The sequence below is a fragment of the Rhopalosiphum padi genome, chromosome 3 (assembly GCF_020882245.1).
Source record: "Rhopalosiphum padi isolate XX-2018 chromosome 3, ASM2088224v1, whole genome shotgun sequence".
Classification (NCBI taxonomy): domain Eukaryota; kingdom Metazoa; phylum Arthropoda; class Insecta; order Hemiptera; family Aphididae; genus Rhopalosiphum; species Rhopalosiphum padi.
The window spans coordinates 67,701,842-67,728,714 of record NC_083599.1 but is presented as its reverse complement, the minus strand read 5'-3'; the positions used below and the strand labels follow the sequence as shown (position 1 = coordinate 67,728,714).

The window sequence follows — 26,873 nt, the reverse complement described above, 5'->3', positions numbered from 1 at the left end:
GTTTAAGCCATAAACGATAGAACTATTAACAATTTTTTTTTGTCCGTGGTTATCACCGAGATAAATAAAGTGAAAACCCTAATTGAACTAAACTCCTGCGTACGCTACTACACTGTTAAATTTCACCTTGTCGAATAAATTCGAAGCGAACATAAACTATTGAGGTCGCATCGCAATAATAGGTGCAAATCGAAAAGATGAAAGACCAAAAAATACTATTTAGATGATCGGTTCTCTCACGACTGATATTCGTATTACATGTATTATAAAACCGATGTCACTCAAGCCTCATCAAATATCAGTCTGAATTTACGTTTTATGTATAATGCGAATGATGGTTTAAAATCTATCAATATTCCTTAAGTCAATTCATTTTTTAAATTCCCATCCAAAATCGTTTAGTCAATTGTTATGTCGTTATTATTTTCCTATGAAATTAAATTGTGTAATTATTCTCAACGTGATAATAAATCATATTATTTACATAGAAATAAGCATTTTACTAATTTACAATGTATTAATTTATGATCAATTTTAACAAATTAAAATAATTATTCTAATCTAGATTATATAGTAAACTCATTTATAATTAAATTAAATTTTGTTTTAAACAATGGAAATATATGTATATTGTATATATGTTTTATGTAGTTAAAATAATAGCAATTAAAAAAAAGAACTTAAGGTAATTTAATTAATTCTTAAAAGGTTGTCTACAAAAAACAGTAGGTACTATAATATATTTGAAAACGTTATATTTTTTGATACCACGTCTATATTATATTTTTAAATTCTAATACAGAAAAAAATTGAATCGACCCCGATCTAGCTAACCATTTGTATACCTATTTATTAAAATTCAAAATATGGTGACTATAAGATATGAGTTTTTTTTTATTTATATTTTATGTCTTATAAATTCTCTAATTTAATACGAAAAAGAGTCAATTAGAGTCCTTTAGAGGGAAATTTATTTTAATTTTTTTTAGTTACCGATAAGAAATGTTAGAAATGATTTAATATCCATCGAAGATGTTATACTTACCTCACCACTTTTTTGGTACGAGATCGACAGTAAATTAGGCGCAAAAGATCGATTGGGATTTGACACCCGCGGCTTTTCCCAAAAAAAATTGTATTCAGTAGCTTTGGTGAAAAAGATGCACCTGGGAATATTCGGGTCGTAAAATTCACTTTTCTTTACGATTTTGTGAGAATTTCCTTCGTAGTCGGATTTGTGGATGACTTTGTCCGTCATCCAGTATAACATCTTGTTGGTGTGGTCTATTCCCAATTTGTCCGGGTAAATCAAATCGTATTTTCCTGTAGTTATTTCCATCCTGTGTGGTAAGTTACAAATTTTAATACACACGAATATAATAATTAAGTTACGGACGTCAAAGTATAAAATGTATAAAATAAAAAAAGAATAGCATCATAATTTGGATTTATGCATGGCTGTCGGGACATTGCGAATGGACCTTTTTAAGATCATAGTTCTAAGTACGACTAAAAATACTACGAGCAGATAATACCGTACCACTCGTCACTCGCTAGAATTTCAAAATTTATAATTTGTGAGAGTGTTAAAAAATAAAAGTTATTTTGTTCTTTTCATTTTCTTATTCTTAAATCCCTTCAAGTTAGTGTATGACATTAATATTATTGTATAAGCCAGGAGTCATGTGTTATAGCTTAAAAAGAACTATGTGTTTAATAACTATTGTTAAACACATAATATTACATAATTATACTAAATTTCAAGTGATTTAATTACAAAATTTGTATGATGTATTTATATTTCGTTCAGACATAACAATATAGTATTGAAGACGCTTTGCAATGCTTAATATTATATATATTTAAAAAATGTAAATAAAAAACTTTCAATGTGTGTGTGTGTATATGATGGGAGTGGGGTATTTAAAAAAATGAAAAACACATTTAACCTAACTTATTGTAATCTTAAGAATTTTATTTCGTACATTAGATATTTAAATTGAGAGTTCTCGTATTGAACCTCCAATCCGTCCTTAACTGATTTTATATCGTACCTGTTGTTCCCATCGTAGTTGATGCGTTCGATACTGCCTTCGGACTCGGTGTTACACCAAAACAGTAATTTGAGAGTTGAATCGATGACCATTGATCTAGGCGTGGTCATTAAGCTTACCAAATGATCAACGGTTTTTTTTTTAGGATCGTATGCTTCGATTGTGCCATATTTACTATCACTCCAAAAAAGCTGTATACAACAGAACGTTAAATATTAAAAAAAAAATTGTTTTACGGTGTTAACAGTAGTATTATTAGTAATAACTAATTACTTGTTGGTTTGAATCGTCAACTAATAAACATTCTGGTGGTGGATCGTTGAATATTATTACAAATACACTTGCAAAGTCTAATGCAACTGATTTTATGAGTTGAGTTTTTCTCTTGCCTTCAATGTCATTCATGTAAACAGATAATTGTTCGATAAATTATAATTTAATAATTAAAATTTTTGAATTATTGATCGATAATTATAATGTAAATATAGGACGCCAATAAAAAAAAACTCTTAGTAGGTAAAAAGTAAAAATCTATTTTTAAGTCCAATACGTAGTTGGTTGCAAATTATACGAATACGAATGTATTTGAATAAGCATAAATACACTTTGATTATTGAATATTGATAATTATTATAATGAAACAAGATAATTATTACATATTATCTGTAATAGTTCATAGTCGTATTACAGATGAGCCCCGTCTGGTATCTAATTTTGTCCTACAAGACACTATCACATTTAATTAAGTAGATAACGTTCACTCCAGTTTTTCTATAAATTGATCTCATTACGGTACGGTATGATTATACCCATTAGTTTTATAGTATCCGAAAAGATTAATTAAACTGCGGACATATATTATGTGTAGGTACCTTTTACTTTACTGATTGAAAACATTTAGCCGAACACTATTTGTTATCAATAATAAAAAATATTCCAGCCTCTTGAATTATATCTCAATATTTCATTTCTAAATATATTTTAATACCTTTACGAATATCTATTACGATTGGCCTTGTAATCGACTGTTTAAGACATAAATACATAACATGTTATTAAAATATTTTCTCGTCATGATTCTATAACAGATTATTATGACCATAATATTATAATCTGGTCGATGGATATTATATGGCTGAAACCCTAAATCTATTTTCAGCACAACATTTTTCGATACATTAGGAGTCAATTATTATACCTATAAATAACATATTATCATTCAATGTAAAATGATATCATACCGGTATAAGTGATGCTGAAGTCTAAATTCAATGGCGAAGACGACTCGTTAGTCAATACACCGGATTTGGCCTGAAACATCAATTTTAAACACGGTAAGTTATAATTAATGATAGAGATAATCAAAGGTATAGGTACAATTCATTTTAAATTATATTATAGCGTAATAATTACGCCGTAATGTAGTATAATGTTTTGTTGAACTATAAGAAAAATTAGTGTTTTTTTTATAATTTTTTCTTATTATTATTTGTCCTTCGCTCTTCCGACTATATGGACCAGATATCCTTGTTATTCATCTCTATAGGACTCTGCCCTCCACCCATTTAACTATGGTTGTGTATTATTTTACAAATCCAGAATTACATCAAAATGCCAAAAAAAAAAACGAGAAATATTAGGTTAGCGAATGATAATAATAATATCTTATTTAAAAAATCTACTACAAAAGTACCGGCAAAGTATATGTGAATAGTAAATGTTTAATTAAACATAAAAAATATTTTCGTTTCAATCAAACAATTTAAATAAACCTTTAGAAAAAACTAAATAATAATTAATTTTTTTTTATATTCACTTAATTTTTTTTAATAATTGATAATATCGACTAACATACAATACCACCGAAGTGATATAAATATTAAATTCAAAATATAATTTTTGGATAATTGATCATAATATAATACTTAATAATTATTTTGTACATGTTTATTTTAGCTAGTTTGCATATATTAATTATGTATCAGTATAAACTTCATAAATCTATAAATTACCTATTGATAAATATATTAACAATTAAGTTTATAATAAGTGTTTCCTATAATTTGCTAAATTTTTGTTCTTTTTAAAACAAAAATATAAATAATAAAATATAATTACAAAAATTAATAGCAAAATTGTATACAGTAATTAGTATTTATACTGTGTATAATTGCAGTAACTTTGGGTTACATCATTACATGTAAGACATTTAAGTAGATATGAACCATAACCGCCTTTTGAGTCTCTGTCAAGTGTCAATTTAATTGACAATACCTAACACTGAGGAATTTATATTTTAGTGTTTCGATTTAATATTAATTATTAAACACTTGTTACAAAATTATTATTTTAGAGAAATCATTTGCACATTTACAATTATTTTAAAAATCAAAAACTTACCAATAATTAATGTAAATTATAAATAATTTTTTATATTTTTAGAATTATCTGCTTGTTAAATTTTTTTTTAATGAATAAATAATTTTCAGTATTATAATTTAGGTATGTATTTTAATCATAATTATCATAGTTGAATAATCAGTATAATTTAATATCATAATGTTTTACTCATCATCTCAAATTGTATGAAAAAAATAAAATAAAACAAACATGTAATAAATGTGGGTACATGCATAAGCATTTAAAGACACATTAAAATATGTTCTGCGTGTTTCAGATTCATTAAGACTTCATCAGAAATTTAAAAAAAAAGATTGACAAAGTTTTTAATGATCCGTTGGCTAATTGGTTTAGTCGTTTCAAGCTCAAGTATTTAAACTTATGTGTTGCAGTAATAAAACTAAATAGTTTTTATATACTATACAATATTTAACAAGATAAAGAAATTATTAAAAATAAATATAATTTATGTTATATTAATATTTGTATTGCAATTAATAAGACGTATTTTTGTATACTAAAACATTGTATTTATATCCACTGTGTTACCCTAAGTTCCTTTTAAGCATGAACAGTACATTATAGTATGAGTAATCAAATATAAAAAAAAAAATATATTTATTATTAAAATAAAAAATTATAACACTTAAACGTAATATTTAAATCACGTTACTTTAAAATTAGTTTAAATGAATATAAAATTTGAAATACAAATATTGAAATGTTCGTTACTGACATTACTGTAATGTTTTAACCCGTCAGTAGGCGCGTATGAGCGCGGCGTTTACTTCTCCTATTTTTTACTATTAAAAGTGGTTATTTGAAGTGTATAAGTGAAAATTCCGGTATGAATAATTAATTAGGATCACTATGATTATTTATAATTAAAAAATTCCAATAAATAGGCCCAAATCAGTTACAATTATTTATTATGAATCTGATTTTGCTTCTGAACCCGACTGACTGGATTTACATTGTATAGTATCTATAGCGTGGCGCTCACTTTTGTCGGGTCTGGCCATTTCAACCAATTGTCGTTTAAACACAAGACTTTTGATTGGGTTATATTATTTATAGAAAAATTCCCAGGTATGATAACATAAGGTATATGTGGCGACACCGATTGTCACCACTTTACTGGTCGACCTGTCCGACCGACGTTACCATTTTCGATACGTGAATTATACCTTTTTTACATTATGTTCGTCCTCACGATTCGAATTGTATTGGTTTTTATATTTTTACATGTATGCGACTGTTGTGAATTTTATTTATGTTTTTGTCGACGCGACGCAGCCGTACGCGCCAAATCGTCACGCGAAAAGCTACGACGCCTATCGCGACGTAAAGCTCATCGTTTGCTCACGACGTTCCGCGCCATTTTACACGTGGACAAGTGTCCACAACCACGCGCATCGACTCGCACGGTCCCGTTGCATCTCGCGATTCCGCGACGAACGAGCACTTGTAAGTCGAACCAGGTTTCGACACGCTCTCGTCCCGTCGACCAACACGACCCGAACTCGACGGCTTTCGCGCCCCCGCACTACCGCTCACGCCCGAGCATCGAGCACCCGACGAAAAGGAAATTATTGTAAGTACGCCTAGTCACACGCGACTTTTACTCATGTCAACGACTATTACATTACGACGATGAAACGACTCTCGACGCACACGCGTCCGACGCCAAAAATACGTGTTTCGATTATTTTACCTCCGTGCCCGTCTAGCCTCCAAAACCATCAATCCGCGGAGTCCGATCGGCAACGACATTTAGGCGGCAAGTGTATTGGTCCGGTTGGTAAAACTTACACCGCAACCGCGGTAAATCATACACATTTGTGCGCCAAATATAAATAGATGACAACAATATTACAATTAAATTAAAGCCAGTAGTGGCGAAAATAGAAATCGAGTGAGCGCTGCGCTCGTACGCGACTACGACTACTGACAGGTTATGGGTGTCCCGACAATTGAGCGCGCGTCATACTATAGACCAGGGATGGCCAACTTTAATAGACTTGCGATCGACCTCCGAAATTTTCTAGGTTGTCGCGATCGACATTAAAATCGATTAAAAAAGGTTGTCAATGTGTGTTACAGTTCTTTTATTCGATATCTGTGAATAATCTCGTTTTTCATAGTTATTTATTGCTTTTTTCTAAATATAATTTTTATATTCCTGGGATATACAAAAATATACAAATTCATAAAAAAAAAAAATATTTTAATTGTTTTCTGAAAAAAATTCAAAATTTTATGAAAATGGGAAAAAGTGTCGCGATCGACTGGTTGGCCACCCCTGCTATATACCATAGTATACCATATGAATGACGTACTAATTATGCGAAAAAAAATTGCGAAAAGTTAAATGGGTGTGGCTGGGGACATGTACGTCATAATATGACTTATTTTTATTTTTTTTTAATTATTACCTGACCTTTTTAGGTTTATATTGCGCTCAGTTGTCTCAGCGCTTAATTTTCGAAGCGCTCAATATTGTTCGTGAATCCGTTTTAAGAACTTTAATTACTTAAATTTAATGTTAGGGTAACATTTACAATGTGGATAAAACATAACAACATAATATTATATTTATCATCCAGTGAAATTGTTAAAATTATGATAAGACTTTTCAATAACATTACATCATTAATTTTCATAACTTATAACAATATTTCAATAACTTTTTTTTCGATTCGAGTTAATCACGAAAACGATGCTAAAAAGGAAAGTGAAATTCGCAAAAGCGAAAAATGTTCAAAATCTATTTTTAGATAATCGTCATTAATCATCAATTTATTATTGAAAATCGACTTTAATTTAAGTCATTAACACATTAGTTTTTTAAAACCATGCAGACATTTTATGTTATTTTCCATATTTTATATTATAAATATCCAACTATTTATACCTGAACCGCCTTTACGGTTACTATAGAATTGTATACCAGGCATATTAAAATAATTTACAAATCCGTTTCAATTTAAAATTCACAATGCTTAAAACTATTTTTCAATATTTTATGTCAACAGATTATTTTCCATAAACTGATTTATCACGCACCATTTGAATAGACATTGTATTTAAATATTATAATGTACTATCGATTGAATCAATAATACTAATCGACTTTCAATACACTTTAATTATATGAATGCACTTTTACTCGTCGTATAACGAGCTTGGAATACAACTAGGAATCCATATAATTGTATTTATTCAATATTATCATTCAATATTATTTGATCTGTATCAATATGTCAAAATAAAATCGCAATTCTAATATTTATAATAATGCAAAAGTTATAAGCGTCAAAATTAAAATTTCCATATAAATGACGTTCGTAGCACAGAAATAAAATCAAGAATTAATCATAAATAAGGTGTTTTTTTACGCTGGTATATTATTGTTTGTACAGTGATGGGATTTTTAATTTTTTGTATCCGTCGTCGCGTTTTTTAAAACCTTCAATCGTCAACTTCTGGTAGCTAAATAAATCTAGTTCATATATTACGGAGTCAGAAGTGAAAAATACAGTTTCAAAATAATTGGAAAATGAAAATTAGAGAACAAGCTCTCCTGATTATCGAGTGTTAGTCTCTGTAATGGGCGTGTAAAAAAATATTATAATAACAAATCATTGTATTTAATAGAAAATGATTTTGAGAGGAGGTGAATAATTCACCTCAGGTGATATGATAGTATGTTATACTATATCTCAAAGGATATATTATTATATGTATATATTTTGTATTACAATTAGTTAATTTTTCTATTAAAATACCAACGTTAGGTTGATATAACTATTGCTAAATTTCTAAAAATATACCATAAAAATACATATTATAGTATTTACTATAGTAATAAATATATTACTAGTATTAATTAACTTATCAATCATTACTGTCCAGGGCCGGATTTAGGACTAGGCTACCTAGGCTATAGCCTAGGGGCGCCACGACTTGGGGGGCGCTAAGCCGTGGATGGTGAAATTTTTTTTTTTTTTTGTAGATACTATAATATAAAATTTAATTTACGAGAATTTATACAGTTGAACTTAAATATTAGTAATGAATAATGTTAATTATTATAAATTAATTCGCTGTTGAAAATATATATTATGTTACGAGCAATATGGAATACCGGGCAATGTATACACTGCCCGGTTAATGTAAATCACGAATTTTTTTTTAACCAACTAATATTATTTTTTATTATAATTATTACCTATTTATAGTATTGATTTTTTTTTAAAACAATGATTATTAATTTTATTGTATCATATAATATTACAAATATTTTGACGGTATAACAAAACAAATTAACAAGTATGTACATCATTTTATTTTTATAAACGACGCTATATACTTCATTACTTTGTACTTTGTCATGTTTTAAAAATGGAATCCAAATTTTACGAACATTTGAACAAAGTTATCGAAACGAAAAATATTAACAGTACTTGTATTAGTAAATCTAAATATTATGAAATAATTAATTATTTAAAACAACTGAAGCTAGAGAAGAAAACCAATTAAAAATTAATGAAAAATATGACGTAATGACAGTATTAGGAGAAGAAAAATTAATTATGCCAGTAGGTAACTGCAGAAGGCAATTATGTAAAATTATATGCTTATAATGAAGAGTTATTTAAAATTTTACATGAAATACATTTATTTATTGGGCACGGTGGTGAAAATCGTATGGAATATGAAATAAATATAAAATTTAAAAATATAACTAGAGAAATAATAATGTAATATTTTAATTTTTGCGAGTCATTATGTGAGAGAAAAATAAATACATTGAAAAAGGGATTGGTGGTTAAACCAATTATTTCTTTGGAACTATAGTGTCGTTTTCAGTACAAAAACTCGACTGGTTAGTCGAAAATATCAATTATTGTTCATTTGTATTGTTGACTGAACATTTTTAATTTAATCATTATACATTTTTGTATAACCATAAAATTGGTAAATTAATAAGGAGGGGGATTTTCAACTCTTATTGAATAAATTATGTTCCAAGGAATAGGGGCGTTTATTTTTAATTAGCCTAGGGGCGCCTTTTAAGTAAATCCGGCCCTATTTACTGATATAGACAGAAATATGATTCGCATTCATTGATAGAATAAGTGGTTATAAATTAATCCACGCAGTGAAAAAAAATGCCAAAGAATATTAATTTTATCAAAATATTTTTTGAATTACAATAAAATAAATAAAATACTTATTTTTTTTTAATATTCAATTTTGTGAGAATATATTTGAAAATACTCTAAAAAAATTTGAACAAATTATGAAAACATTTTTTATTAAATTAAACTTTTTAACGTTAGCTATTAAAATTTGAAAATGTTAAAAGTTTTTAACTATGAAATAGTTAACGAATTTGTCATCATTTTTACTTTAAGTACATACAAAACAATTTAGCACATCATGTATTTTAAATATTTTTAAATTTCCATAAAAAAACATGTATATATGAGATCATGTATCAATAATCAATTATTCAAACTAATTTAAACAATTTTAGCATTATTCTTAAAAAATAAAATTGAGAAAGTTTGAATTGCTTTTAAATTTATTTAAATTTGTTTAAGTGTTTTGAGGATTTAATATTACTGTTTATATAAAAAGACAATTTAAGTAACAAAGAAATGTTTCCAGCTTTTACGATTTATTCTTTTTGAATGATAACAATGTATCAAAATATAAATTTTATTTCATGTTACATAACTGCGTAATGTTGTCAAAGATTTCAACTTAAATCGTTCATACAAATGCACGTTGTCTAAGAATTGCCATAATAAATGGTTTGTAAAGGCCCGAACTATAATAAGCTCTTCAAGCTTTTCTGTATATAGCTAGGTATAACCTAAGATTTACCTAAATATTAATCAATAAAAGTCTTAATTTCGGAAATTTACCGAGGGCAGACAGTAAAACTTAGGTTTTAGGTTTTAACCTTCGGGAAAATGATAGGTTTTACCAGTTTTTTTATACGTTAACGGTAACATATTATACATCAGAAGGTAATTGATGGTATATAATTGTGAAATATTGTACATATCCTATGACAGTGCTTCTCAAACTTTTATTCAATGTGAAACGTTCAAAGCTCTCTTAATAAAAATCATTAATTATCTTATGACCTACCAGGATTAGGTGGTTATAGGTATATATTATATATTTCACGGACCACCAGTCATATAGCCACGGCCTCCGGTTTGAGAATCACTGCCCTATGATATTACGTGATATTTCCAATAGTGCCACTAACGCATGTGTTTCCGACGATTTTAATTAAACCTTACTACCTTAGCCTTATCATGTATTTACTATACCTTGTATGAAGACGGCGTATCCACATAATATTTATTTCTTAACAAGATAGCCAAGACAAAAGTTATGAAAATAATAACATAGAGTTATGCATAATATGTAATTATTTATATCCAAGTCTCGCTACAGACGTTGACAAGATAAATCGTATTACCGAGTATACACGGTTTTATACGTTGACTCCAAAAACCGCACATTTTTAAAAATTGTCGTATCCAAAAACAGTTATGATTTCGACCCCAAAAAGGTCGATAAACAAAAAACGCATATGTATATGTGTAATTAATTATTTATTCTCATATTTCATCAAAAAAAATTGTCTATATTCAAAAACTTAAAATATTAATTTAAAAAAAGTGGGCAAGTGGGTATCGCTCTGCTGTATAATAGTGATGGAGAGTAGGTCACTGGTCACTATAATGGATGTGTTAAATTTGAATGCAATGACGGGTATAATTGTATACGAAAAACGATTCTGAACGGAGATGATTTGTCGGTCAATGATAATTAGTTGGATATATTATATTATTACCTATATTTAAATTGTAATATATCGTTATTTTACGCGATTTCGTAAAAAATTAAAGTTCATACGCTCATAAAATGTTTTATATATTGACAATGGAATATTTTTTTACAGTCGCTTGAAGGAAAACTTATGGATAACCTAGTATTGGATTTTTGAACCTTAAGTATAAATCACAAAAATTTTATGAATTGTCAACTTCAAAATTCTTTGCAAATTTTCGTAATTTTGATATATTTTGTAAACATTTGAACTTTTAATGCTTATAAACAAAAACTATGACTAACGATTTTTGATAATTTTTTTTACTACGATAAGTACAACTTATAATAAACCTTGTATTAAATTTTAAAGATTTTTTGGATAGCCAAATTTTTTTTATCGGCATTTTAAGAAAAAAAAACTTACAAAAGTCGAAAATTTCAATTGTCTATAAGTAGCTTAAAAAAGGTCAAAATATTTTGAAAATTTAATCCCAAATAGATAACTATAATATAAACATTTGGTGAAAATTGGTTAAAATGATTCATTTTTGAGTTACAGCAAAATAAAAAAATCGATTTTGTCGAAAAATGGTTATGCGTAAAAATTCCCGTTTTTACGTTATTTTTTCAGGGTTTTTCCCGACGTTTTTGAAAACTATTGGAAATATTTTACTTTTAACCCCCCCCCCCCTCCACGTACCTACTAGATTCAATTTCCTTTTCAAAGAGGGGCTGAAGTCAAAAATCAAAGCATCATTACTACTCCAAAACGTGATGACACACAAAAAAAAACAAATTAAAAAATTAAAAAATACAACACACATCATTGTAGAATCAATACATTCATCACTCCGTTCAGAATCTAAAAATGCTGGCTTGAAAATCTAGCTAGGTAAATAAATTACAATTTGCCGTAAAAAAAATCCAAGAATAGTTTAGTAACAAAAACAAACGTGATTTTAGTTATAATCTTTAATCTAAGACGATAAATTTGTTAACTTAAATCAGTATATTTATTACTCGGTAGAGCCTAGAAAACACTCGACGACGGAGATATTGGCGGCAGAATTAACAGTATTAAAATGAACGACCTTATAAGTTTTGAAAAGACGTGTAAATGTGAGGGACCGTACCGATGCAACTTTTGCATAAAAACGTTGTTTCCAAGTATTAATCGGACGCACAAGGGAGATAAGTCGCATCCATGTGACATTTACGATCAGAGGCGCACCAGTAACAACCTATTGATGGTACCTCAGCGGACTTGCGCCGATCAGGAGCTGTACACCTGTGATGGGTGTGATAAATCGTTTACTCATAGATATAAGCTAACTAGACACCGGTGGGTGCACACGGGAGAAAAACCATACTCGTGCGATGAATGTAATAAATCGTTTCTTTATAAATATAAACTGATTATACACCAGCGGATACACACGGGAAAGATGAATTTTAGATGAATTTTCCTATTCAAAAAGGGGCTGAAGTCAAAAATCGAAGCATTATTACTACTTCAAAACGTGACGACAGAAACAAAAAAAAATTTAAAAAAAACACACATCATTGTAAAATCAATACATTCATCACTCCGTTCAGAATCTAAAATGTAAAACATTCATTTTTATTGACTAAAACCTACTGCCGACGTTATTTAAAAACTTTATACGATCTCCGTCACGTAAAAATTCTTCCCAAAATTAAAACAAATGCTCCTAAAAATAAATAGGTAACTAAAGACTTGATTATTGTATAGTGCTTATCTTGTAATATTATCTTTTCACTATTTTTGGGATTTTAACCCACTCTAAATGTGATGCGGTAATTTGATAAGCTGTGCGGTTTTTGTCTATCGACCTTTTTAGGGTCAAAATCAAAATTGTTTTTGGATGCAACCGTTTTATAAAAGCTGTTGGCAGCCATTATATATTATTATTAAATAATATTGTGATCGATCGAAACTTACAATGCTTATCTCGAAATAGCTCTTACCTTGTGCTAATAAAATAATAATACTACGCATTTAATACTCGATTATCAGGATATAAATAAACAGTTTTGTTGAAAACGGCACGTCGGAAATATATTATGACTAAGATACCTCTATTGACTTATAATATTTTAAACGTTGACCTCAACGATAAGTGCCGTGGGTGTAAATGATCGAGTGTAAATGTTTTGTTTACTTTAACAAGTCAAAGATTCAGATCAAAGAGAAATGGTCTGGTTATTAACGTACATCAATTTAAGTACCTATAATATATACGTTAATACATTATACACGCCTATTAAAACGTGTTTGTATACAGTCAATTTTTCACATTTTAAACTACAATAATATGCTTACCGTATAATGATACTATAATATAACGATATTATTATAATAATTGACACTTTAAAATTGAATAATATCACATAGTACTGAGATTGTAATGCGCAAATGATAAAAAAATATTGTTATATGTTTTTAACAATTGTATGAACGAAAAACAAATACGATGTGTTTTGAACAAATACAATTGTAATACGCATAACATTAATGACGCTCACTCGGTCATATAAGACGTGCAGGAATTGTATTTAATCTATTTATTTTCGAATAGGTTGTTAAAATTGTGTGGTATTATTAACTTGTATCGATAAAATATTATCAAAACAAGATTTTTTTTTTAATTGGATATTATTGTTGTCTTTGCAATGGGTTTAGGAAAAAATCGAGTGGTTAAAATGAAAAAAAAAAAGTGGTCAAAATCAATAAATACAATATAAATTGAATATAGCAATAATAATAATTATATCGTTCAAAAAATATTCTATAGTGTAGTTCAGTGGTTCTCAAACTGTGGTATGCGAAAGACTAATAAACCCATTCAATTATTTAGTACATATCTTATTTTAAAAAACTAATAAATAAAAAATAATTATACTATAGTTGTAGTATTTTACTGCCTTGTTATTTAAAATTAATGTATTTAACTGTACAACTTGGAATTTGAATAATTAGTTATTAGTGGTACGAGACTGATTGATAATATACCTAAGTGGTACGTAAAAAAAAAAGTTTGAGAACCGCTGTACTATATATAGTTGATTGCCAGTTTATAATAAATTACAGTAAAAAATAATTACATAAAGTGTAATAAAAAATAAATATATTTTACCAATTTAAAACTTAATTTACTCAATTCTTATATGATAGGTAAATAATACCGTTTAAATAATTTTCTATATCATTATTTTTATACCTAATACAGAGTAAAAATAATTCTTCTTGTATATTTTTATAAAGTTTTTTTTTTTATCAAAAATTATCTATTACGATATTTTACAAGTGTTCAAATAAATGGATAAGCATAGCTTACAAGTTTAGAAAATCGATAGTTAAATCACTTAAATCCCTCAGTTGATTGTCTGTACAACCTGCATTTTAATGCATTGTTCCGTTTACATACCACATAGCTGGTAAGAAAATCGATGGAATGTGTCTAACTTTGGACAGAAGTACAAAACATACCTGTGCTACTACAATCACTAATCAGCACTGTCGGGCTGGTAAATTACGATAACTTTATGAACGCTGATACGACGTTCGTACTTTTGCCAATAATTATTTTTGTAACACCTTTATTTTATAGTTATTAAAAGAGAGTTTTTCGTAGATAATATTATGTTGATAAGACAATAAGCCGCATGACTTATATTATAACCACACACTGTACTTTAAGTTTTTACCTGCTATTTTTAATCATTTTTTAATTGGTTTTTTTTTCGTTGCCTTTTTTTAATTTTTTTTTTCACCTGATTCTTTTATTTGTTTTGTTTTAATTGTTTTTTTCACTTGCTTTATTTTCATCAATTTTTAAATAAAATTTATTAAGTTTTAAATCTCAATAATATATTTTAGTTTTTGTGTTTATTTTTGATCATTGACACAACCATATGGCGTTTATAAATGTATTTAAATTATTTCATTAAAATATTTCTACAAGATTCTGTTACAGCACCTAACTATTACTGTATGACGGGCACTAGGCATGAATAGGCATGAACAATATTTATAATTAAAGAAATATTTGAAATTATAATTTTTTTTAAATGTACAACACCCAATATTTAATTAACTATAAGCCGCAGTGATTTCCATCCTCCTCTATCCTATGCCCCTTTTGTACAAAAATCTCGCGTCTCCCTCCTATACATTGAAAACAATTATCACCTTTTTTTTTTATTCATTTTTCATTTTTCCCTACATTGTAAAATAAAAATAATTTAATAAATACAATTTTATTTCGTAATAACTGCTCGCGTCTCTGCGGCAATGTTTACACGCCCCTCTAGGGGAAAGCACTCCTCAGGTTGGGGTTCACTGATATGAGGCAACACAAATTGGAAGCAATTAATTCCTATTAAATATTTTAATTTATAAGTTTGATTATGAAGATATTCGAATGCTTATGCACAGAGTAAATATACAAAGTAGAAACAAAGTTATGTAAGTAATTTTTATAACAAAATTATTTTAAAAGTCTCTACTATATTTAACAAACTAGATTAATAATCATAAATCTATATCATATGGACGATTTAACTAAAAAAACATAGGTTATAATTATTGTTTTATGTATAATTTTAAAATGTTTGATAAGTTAACCTGATCAAGTGATATTGTTTTAATACAAATCTGAATATAAATATTTATTTTTCTTTCATATTCGGATTTTTTAAGAAAAGTACTTCAATGTATAAGAATTTATTGTTAATGTTTTTGGGACAATAACACATCTATTACAATGATTTTCAATTACAACTACAGATAAGTCCGATAAAAATGTAACGCTTATGTTCTAAAAATGTTTGATTATGTTATGTGAGTATTTTAACTATTAATTTTGTATTAATTATTTATATATATATATATATATAACGTTTGTAAAGGCATAATAAATGTCGTTCAATAGGCAAAAAAATAATGCAAAAAGCATTGAAATATATTTTTTCAAAAATATAATATCAATTTATTTTGAAATTTTTGATATATTAAAATAGTTTGAGAAAATATACTTAAATAAATAATGTTATTAATTTTAATAAAATATTGAATTATATTATTATTATATTTTTATAATATTATATTGTTATTTATACCAAAAATGATATAATTGCGTAAAAACTACGCGTGTGATCAAAAACACTTTTAAGTTACTAGAAAAAAAAAAATACTAAATAAGTATTTCTAAATAACTTACCAACCATATTTTTTTCCTATTAAGGCTTGAAATATTACACTAACAAATTACTGTTGGTAGAATGAACTCACGACGGTGGTGTACCTAAAATGCCTATACAAAACGCCGGTACATAAAACATATTGGATTTCTTAAAAAAAATACATTATATTATTCGTACTTATAAGTACTTATAATTATAAATATAATTAAAAATATTAAAAAAGTAATAAATCGAATCATATAATAATTTTAGTGTTCTACAAGTTTATGTAAAAGAGATTTTGTTAAAATTTAAAATCATCGCAGCCATTTAAAAACAAGTACAATCAATCGTCGATTTTTTTTTTTTTAATTTGTTGAAACATATTATATGTAAAATTATTTTTTATTCAAATTCAATATTAATTAATTTTATTTAATAATAAAAAAATAAATTTTATGTAAATAACGAGGATAGGTTTGATTAGGTAAGCTCAAGTTATTGCTTTCAAGAATCTACATTTAATCACTCTTTAGACTTGTGAATTATGACAATAACTACCTAATAATGATACGTAAATCTATATAATATACTATTTATATGTATGTATTTAAATTTAAATATTGACTTACCAAACATGATTATAATTATTACAACTACTGATAGTTAACTATGTTGTACTTAAATAGATATTAGTTTATGAACATATCATAGAAATTGAAAATTTTGTGAAATAACAAAAATTAAATAAAATTAATATTTTATCATAATAGTATGCATCTGTTGATTAAAAAAACACTCCATCTGTGAAGAGTACAAAATATATCTAGCTTGCTTTTACAACATTATATTAAACATTGTGTATTCATATAAATACAAAGCATTTAGTTTTTTTATATTGTATTTTAATAAAGAACATTGTATGTTTTGATCTTCTCCGAATTTGTATTTAAATCTCTAATGACATATATGGTTGGTTTATATTATGATCAATATTGTGAGCATCTTAAAATACATTTTGTTATAATACTAATTAAATATTATGTGTATATAATATAGATATAAAGATATATGTTTTTGTAATATTTTTTAAACCATATTTTATGTATACTATGGAATCGTCACAAAGTTTCAAATTATATAAATACAAATATTTATACCTATAAAGTCAATAAATGAATCGATTTCTATATGGGTCTTTTATTATAAATATGGTTAAAGTTTGTTTTTTTATTCAAAATACTCACGTTAAAATGGATAACACATATATATTTTTAAAAAGTGATTATCGACATCATTATAATTATCTAATTTTAGATTCTGAGATGAGTGATGAATATATTTATCGTATAACAATATATTTATTTTTATATTTTTGTACCACGCGTCACCTATATAGAAGGAGTACCTAAAAATACTTCAGTCTACCACACTAAGGGTAGTTTTTTGATTAAAAATTGGTACACCTACACACTTTACCCGAAAACCCTATACGACCCTTTGAAAGGACGTGGTTTAGCGATCTATTATGATTAAAAACTAAATTTAAAAAAAACTGCTCAACAACAACTCAGAGGATGTTGCTAATGGGCTTCTTTACCCGATCGTGTCACTCATGTCAATTTTATAAACGTTATTCACCATATTTATTCCTCTCTTTTTTTTACAAGTTTTAAATTTCCCATTTAATAAAAATTAAAAAAAGAACACGCTATAAAGTAATAGAAAAAATGTAAAGAAAATAATAATATAATGTTAGATCCACCGGTTAGTTGCCTTAAACTGGAAATACTTTTAATTTTATTAACAATGTATACATTTTAAATGCATTTGACGTACTCGACAGTTTTTTTAATTTAATTCGGATATTACAGAATTCAATTTTAAAATCACTTTTCAACCGTTTACAATGGATGTTTGTAAACTCGTATTTGTTATGTCCACTTGTCGGAGATAGACTTGAGATATGACTTTTGAACGGTTTCTTTTGTATTTTAATACATATTTACAAAATATATTATATAAATTGCGTTTAAATTCATTTAAGAACACGTTTTACAGTCGTATTAATCATTTTTCGCACATATTGCTGTGATTATATTTCGTGCTACGTTCTAGCTCTATTGTACACTTTGAAGAATATTGTATTTATGATATTATTATAGTGATCCGTCCTTATTGTTACACCTATATAATGTACGAAGACTATTCATAATGTTTATATTCAAAGCGAATATGCATTGCGTATTATAATCGTATAGAAACACCATAAACATGAACAGTAAATAGGGCCTTGGCGTATAAGCTCAATATACTGACTAATGACCATTATAACTTATAAGGTCAGTTAGTGTCGTGACTCGTGAGTAAGACCTATTGCATCAGAGGAATTTATCTGTACGCTATTTATTTTTTTCTTTCGAATTCGTCTCTAGTCATTTCGTCTACAGTTCCGTGTTCGACATAAGGCTTTAGAATAACCTATAGACAATTATAAATAAATTGTTTTTCAAAACTCTTATCCTCCTATATCTTTCGTTGTATACGGTGAATTCCGCTCGATGTAATCTCACTGGTTTATAGGATCAACCGCGTTTGTAGGAATAAAAAGAGAAAAAAAAACAATTAACTACCATATTATACAACGTGTTTGTAATGTTACATTAATCTTTTTATTGGGATCACTGTGTAATGGATAATGCAATCACTTTTATCGAATCTATGCTTTTGAATAGCAGCCGATTATAATTATAAGCACCTATAATACCTTTAGCGGAAATCGGGTACATTATTTGTAGAACTAACAAATTATAGTAGTACACATAAATGCGATACAAAATAAAAACTTCTAGCTCTGATGGAAGCTTTTAGGTAATTTACAATAGATTTCTATTATATAATTATTTTTTAAGTTAGTTAATTTTTCAAAATAAAAAAATTTGCAAATTTATTTAAATCTTTAAATGTAAATTATTTTCAATTTAAATACTTAAAAACTTGAAATATTTATACAAGGGTTTTCAAACGCGGTTTTTATGTGAAAAAAAAATTAATCGTAAAGCAATAATACTATAATACTATTTTTTATGTGTGTATGAAACTCAAAATTCGTCAAAGTTTATCTAAATACCTTAATTGAAAAATAATAATTTTTATCAAAAAATAATTGTGAATTTCTATAAATCAAAAACATTAACCATAGAAACTTGTAACATAGATAATTACCATGAGATTTTAAATTCCTATACAAAATGTAATTTTCAAACTAAATTTGTTTAATTTAAACAGTATATAGGTACTTACTTAAAATATTTGATTTTGTTTGGATTTCTCCATAAATAAAACTTATGAAAGTGTGATACAATATTCCTCACAAGTTGTTTTAACAGAAATTTAAAAATATTTTTTATGTTTTTAAATTCAAACATTTTTATGCTGGTAAAATATCCGAATGTTTTACAATTCTTAAAAATAATCAAAGAATGGTTAGTATAATCAGTATATCATTATACGTCACCGTGTTAAGTTTGTGTAACAGTAAATGTTAAAAATAACATACTTCATATTTCATGCGTATAATATTTAATAAATTTAATGTATTTTTATATTATTTTAATTTAAGGAATTTTTTTAACCTAATTTAATAGGTACTGATTATTGTTTCTTATCAATAGTAATACCTGTAGTATTTTTTTTATTAATTTAAATTAAACAAAAGTTATATTATGTAAATAATGATTAAAAAATGTAGATAAATAGGTTAATTGCTTTACTGTTTATTAGTTGAATTGTTAAATAATTCACTGTAATTGATATGTTAAATTTAAATTTGATGATAATCTTTGCATGCGAAATTGGATATCTCTCAAACTATAATAATATCATAAATATATTTTATTATTTATATTGCTCTTAGAGTACCTTATATATTTTACAAGTAGTAAAACAATAAGCTGAAATAATTGGTTCCAATTTATTTATTGCAATGAAATATATAATATTATTTTATTTATTATAGTTATTAACCTACCGAATTATCATAAAACGGTAGGAATAGGTTCATGGTATAAATATGCAATATCTTAAAATTAATCCAAATATTTTTAAAAATGTCATTGTGTATAGTGGAATTTGTCGGCTTCCTACGAAAAGTTGCTATAATGACAATAAATAAAATGTTGGGAATGGACGTTTTAATTTTTTTCAGATTCACTTCTTATTCAATAAATCGCTAACAAGTATAATTGTGATCATATTTTTTATTTATTTATTATTATTTGATATTGACTTAATTGAATACTACAAAATTAAAAGTTTCAATATTTTTTTTTCCGACTTCAAAACGATTAAATAAAATCGAATAGTCTACGGTTCGGTAGTTTTCTATCTAATAATTAGATCTTCTATAGTATTAACTATACTACTTTTCACAAAAATTATTAATGGTAACAAAAACTATAATAATAGTTATCGATACTTAGTTTTGGTTGTTTACTCTTTGATAGTATGTCGTTAACGACAATCAGAAAGATAACAATATTCAAGTTTATACTTAGAAATCGTCATAAAATCACTTTTTAAGATTAATAGAGAATTTATTTTTATACTAGATGGCGTATTTAACTAATTTTGATAAAAAATTGTCATTAGTAACTTTTCACAGGAAGCCAACGACCTAGGCATTAACGTATAGTTAATATTGGGTTTGGGTCTAAGTCCCAAATAGTATATATTTTTTTGCGGCGTTAAGCAGATATTCGATTGCAGTATAATAATAATATAACCATATATATGACCACTACGGTCATGTTGCCCGTGTTATAATAATATTGTTCGACCATGCTACCATAGTATAGCCAGGTTTCCACGACTATGCCGTGTCGTATAATATAATAATAATAGCGTGTAACCAACATTTTGTTACCTACGTATTTTAGATGAGACGTATGGGAATACCGCCGTGTGGTATGGGCTCGGAATGTTCGTACATTAGCCAATTTTCGAAATATTTTTAAATAAAAATATACTATTACAAGTCATTAATAACCACTTATCACTTCACCCGGTGAAGTAGTTAAATATTTCTAACTATTTGGTATATTATATACGGTAACGCGTGTTAACACGGTTTACATGGAAAACGATGGAGACAGTATAAGCGTATTTTTTGTATAAATAATACCATTTCGTCTAATTTAAATATCCATAAATAAAAATGATTATTCATATTTATGAGATTGACAAGTTTCTACAAAAACAACTTACGAACTATTTTCTATTGAATTTTTAAACTTCATTTATTGATATTAATGATTATATGAAATTTTAACTACAAAATAATTTGCAAATTTTCATCATTTACATGATATTGGTATGTATTGAACATTGCACATTGAACGCTTAAAATAAAAATTATGTTTGTAGTTTCGATATTTTGCAATTTTCTAAGCTTAAAATATTTACGAGGAACTTTAAATTACATTTTCAAAGTTTTTACTAAAAAAACAAAAATTTAATCATACATGAAAAATAAATAAAAAAATTAATAAAGGGTGAGCAAGTGGGTACCGTTTTGCTGTGAAATAAATGTCGAGTGGGTAACTGCATGTACACGAAAACCAATTCTGAGCAGAGAAGGATTCTGTCAGCCAATATCACTAAATTACTTCTCATAATGTATTTTTTTTATTACCATTAAAGTGAAATTTATTTCACTATTCGTATTATAGTAGGTTGATAGCTTAACCAAACCTTATGATATAAATATATGTGATATTTTTAAATTAATCACATTAATCTACCTATTTTGAAAATTTAATTGTGTATAGTAAAATAAAATGATACTTGTATGAGTTTCAAGTTTCCACAAAAATATTGTCAAATTGCAACAAAATAACTAAAATGGTTATCCTTTATTTAAATATGACCATAAAAGTTTAATGTCAACATTTTTACTTCAATCGTAGAAAATCGAGCCTATATAATTATAATATGAAATAAAAGACCAATTTAATAAAAATTATGCCACATGTATAGAAAATTATATTATAAAAATAGAGTAAAAATTGTATGTTTCTACAGTGATTCATTTCCTAACTATAATAAAAAGATGAAATAAATTTTATCAAAAAGTAGTATGTATAAAAATTTGCGTTAGTTTCCCGTTATCATTAATTGTTTTACCCATCATTAAGAAAAATTTTTGGAAATTTTTTTTTTAACTTCCTTATGTAAGAAATATTGAATAAGTATAATAAAGAATCATAACTGAATGATAACAGAATGACACTAATAACGAATTTTACCAGCGATTTTACTAAATGTAGCGATGACAGTGGTGTAGTAAAAGTAAATAAAGGAGTACGAATAACAAGTCCAACTCAGCCGAGAAAATAGAACTGTTTTCAAGTAACTTGACTAGAATATCAACTAAAATTAATATTAATTTGTTAGATAAGTACTAAATATTGTGTCCATATTTTAACGAGTAGATAAATTTATAAACTTACTTTAGTGACTCTGCTAAGTACTAATTTACTACCAGAAACCACCCCCAAATTGTACAACCTAAATATTTTTAATGTTCCAAAAATTGATAACAGACATAAAAAAAATACAGTTGTAAAATTAATACATTCATTGCTACGCTCAGAATATAATATCAATAAATATCATCATAAACAGAACCAAATTATTTATTTTAAAAATGGCACTATATCTAGTAAATCGTAAATGTTCATAAAATATTCAAGTCTCTACGGCGATTTAATTTTGAATTGCTTCAAAAAACAAATCCGATTTCGTCAAAAACTTGTTTTGCGTCATAAATCTATTTTTTTTTCAAATTTGTCTTTTTGCTTTTCCCTACTATTTCAAAAATAATAATCGAGAACTTTCTATTTTTAATCATCAAAAGTACCAAGTACCATATAGATCGTTTAGAATCTAAGAATATATTAAACGATATCCAATGCCAGTAATTATCTCTATTATCTTCATTATTTACAGTCTGTATTTAAATAATAATTACTTAAATTTTATATTAAACTAGGTAAAAGTTTATTTAAATTTGAACCCGTCAACCGTTAATTTCAACGTTATAATTTATTATTATAGGGAATAATATACATATTATATTTTATTTATATTTATTGAACAATTATACTGGATTATTATATATTATTATTTGTTATTATTATTGACTTTTATGTGAGATCCAAAAATCTTGATTGATGTCTTAATGGTATACCTAAAACCTTACAAATTAAAGAAATTCTAATAAATATGTACCTGTTTAAATATTTAACTTTTAACTAATCCTCGAATAAATATATTATAAATGTCTATTTTAGAAAAATTTTGTTTTAAGATAACAAATCGTTATAATTAGTTTTTAATTTTATCTTATAACGTCAAAATAGTATTTTTTTTTTTTTACACATTCTCTTGATAGTATTTAAGTACCGGAAATACTGAAGGTTAAACCATTTTTATTGCTATAAAATATGATAATAGATATAAGCAACAAACTTAAGACACAGATACACACGACCACTTCATTGTAAGATCAAAAAATAAATAAAATGTAAAATTATTCAACAATGAAATGGGTACATTTTTAATAATAATAGATTAATTTAGAAATAATTCAGTCCAAGGGGCGAGGGACGATGATTTTCTTATAATATAGTTGATGATAGTAATTATTACAATGTTTAATAGTTATTCTTAATATAATATCGCGCGTATTATGGTCTACGGTAGACTCTACACTATGACCTATACTATGGCCAACTATAGGAAATGGGTATTGCTGTATTGGCCTACTCGTATATGTATTGTATATATCAATGTGAATTTGTGTACCTAAATAAGTAAAATGCAAAATATCAATTACTCCGTCGTATTGAATTATTAATTTATTATTAAAAATTGCTTAAAAATATTAGAATTTGATTATTTCCTCAGATTCTGTCATATTAGTATTATTTTTGTACAATCATAAATTTTCGCCTTATAAGTTTCAATCATTATTCATTACCAATAGTTGATAATTGTCTTCAAAAATAGTCAAATTAGGTTGCACCGATTACAAAAAGAAGCTAACCCCAAACTTTAATAAATTTAAAAGAGTTGAAAAAAAAATGAGAAAACGAGAACATTTTTATCCGCTATCAATAGTTAATAAATTACACATACAATTTATTTTTTTATTTTTTATACGCTTATAAAATTTATCTACAATATTCATACCAAAATAACTGTTAATTATCAAATGTTTAACATCACTTAGAAATAATATTATTATCTGAGCAACACTTTATGTGTATGAAACAGACAAGTGCACAGTAAGTATATAATATGCACTTTTATAGTCATAATAGTTAGGACTTAGGAATATATAATATTTAAAAAAAAAAATAACTATATACTCTTAATTCGTATAACAATGCATTTTGTGCATGACTAATATTCATTTAGATTATTATTACTAATATTCACTACTATCAATTTTAGTGTTTTTATTACTTATTTAGGTTGATTATTTTCTTAAGTTTTGTTTTAAGATACTTTAAATGTTTAGTTGTAGTTATTAGTATCATTACTACTCAGTTATTACATAATATTAATGATCTAGTAAAAAGTTAAATGTGTTAAATTTGAATTCAATGATAAATCATTGCATACGAAAAACAATCCTGCCAACCAGCATAAAAACGATTCTGATCGGAAACAATATTTCACCTTATTTTACTAATCATATAATATTATTATATATTTAAATAACTTTTATAGTAATTTATTATACATTAATTGTAGTAAAAATCTATAATAAAGTATTAAGTACTACTATAGTCTGAATACGTTTTTGCCAGAAATATCTTATTTATAATACTATCAATTATAATATTATAGGACATACTTATATCATTTATAATTGTCAGTAACTTTTGAGACAATTAACTTACGATATGAATAGGCTAATGGTAAAAAAAGGCCATAACTAAAATTAATCTAAATATTTTGAAAATGTCATCGTGCATAGTAAGATATAATGATGTGTATAAGAATTCCCACAAAATATATTTTTGAATTACAACAAAATAACTATATAATTGTCATTTTTCGTTTAAAGATATCGATATTTGTCCAATGACGTCAACATTTTGACTCAAATGCATAGAAAAAAAGTGCCTATGTAATTGTAATATTTTTAAATTCCTAAAAGACTTAAAAATATTATAATAAAAACTTATATCTCTAAATATTTTGAAAATGTTTTTTGTTATAAAAAAAAATAGTTCTAGTGCCTAACAAGTTTTATCTTCCTGTGCTATGACTTATTATAATTAACAGTTTAACGACCGTTTTATAGAAAAATATATCATGATACCTAAAATGTCAATAATTCTGTTCCATATCACTTTATACATTTCTTCTTATATAAACGTATGTGTGTGTGTGAAGGTAAGGTATTAAATCAAGATATTTGGGTGATCTTAACTGACCAAAAAGCTGTTCCTCTTCTCATTAGGCTATATACAAACTGAATTCCAATAAAACTCTATGGTACGAATTAAGTCTCGGATTGATTTAAGGTATTAATTGAGTCTATGTTTTAATAATGTGTCCAAACTTTGAAAAAAAAACATTTTCCTTCCCATTTTTAAAAGACCTAGGATTGTCAGTAACAAAAAATGCTACAGGTGTAATAGTTGAAACGTTTTTTTTTTTTTTTTTGTAATATTTTATAGTATAATAAATAATGGCTATAATATAATATGAATATTTTAAATATTACTTGTATATAATTAAATTAATTTAGGTGATGAAATGTATGTGATAAACATTGTATGTAATCAAATTTATTATTTATTTTTTTTCCATTCAGTATTCAGGGACTCAATAAATTATTTACACTGTTACTAAGTATACCACTCTTTCTACTCGCTGTTAGACACAAGAATATTGTTTATATACCTATTGGCATTTATTATCGTAGGAAATTTTTAATTTTGTGTATTATTTATTTGTAAATCACATATAATTATTTAATTTAATGACTATTGTTGCTTTAAAATAAAACTCAATATTTAAATTAAACGCATATGGGTATGTAATTTATTTTTCATTATATTTATGATAATCATAAAAAATTCATTGAATCAATACAATGTTTTTAGTTTGAAAATACATACATAATTAATGTCAAAGTCATAAGGTACATCAAATCATTATAGAAAAATATGCATATAAAAACGAGGATTTCAGATTCTATATCGTTTGTGAGAAATATAAATATTAAATAGCAAAGTAATAGTTATTAATTTATTTTATGTAATTATCCATCAA

General features: G+C 26.2%; 1 protein-coding gene across 2 annotated transcripts in view; it reads right to left on the bottom strand.

Annotated features, from left to right (window-relative positions):
- Positions 1-26,873, bottom strand: part of LOC132924349 (uncharacterized) — a 96,723-nt gene that overhangs the window by 11,215 nt on the left and 58,635 nt on the right. For both annotated transcript variants that reach the window (XR_009661313.1, XM_060988597.1), the window contains exons 7-10: positions 3,296-3,365; positions 2,328-2,443; positions 2,055-2,245; positions 1,046-1,340 (exon numbers count right to left, since the gene is read on the bottom strand). Coding sequence is in view for 1 of the 2 variants with exons in the window: in XM_060988597.1 (XP_060844580.1) it covers positions 1,046-1,340; positions 2,055-2,245; positions 2,328-2,443; positions 3,296-3,365 (672 nt within the window). In the remaining variant the exon portion in view is untranslated. The remainder of the gene's footprint in view (positions 1-1,045; positions 1,341-2,054; positions 2,246-2,327; positions 2,444-3,295; positions 3,366-26,873) is intronic.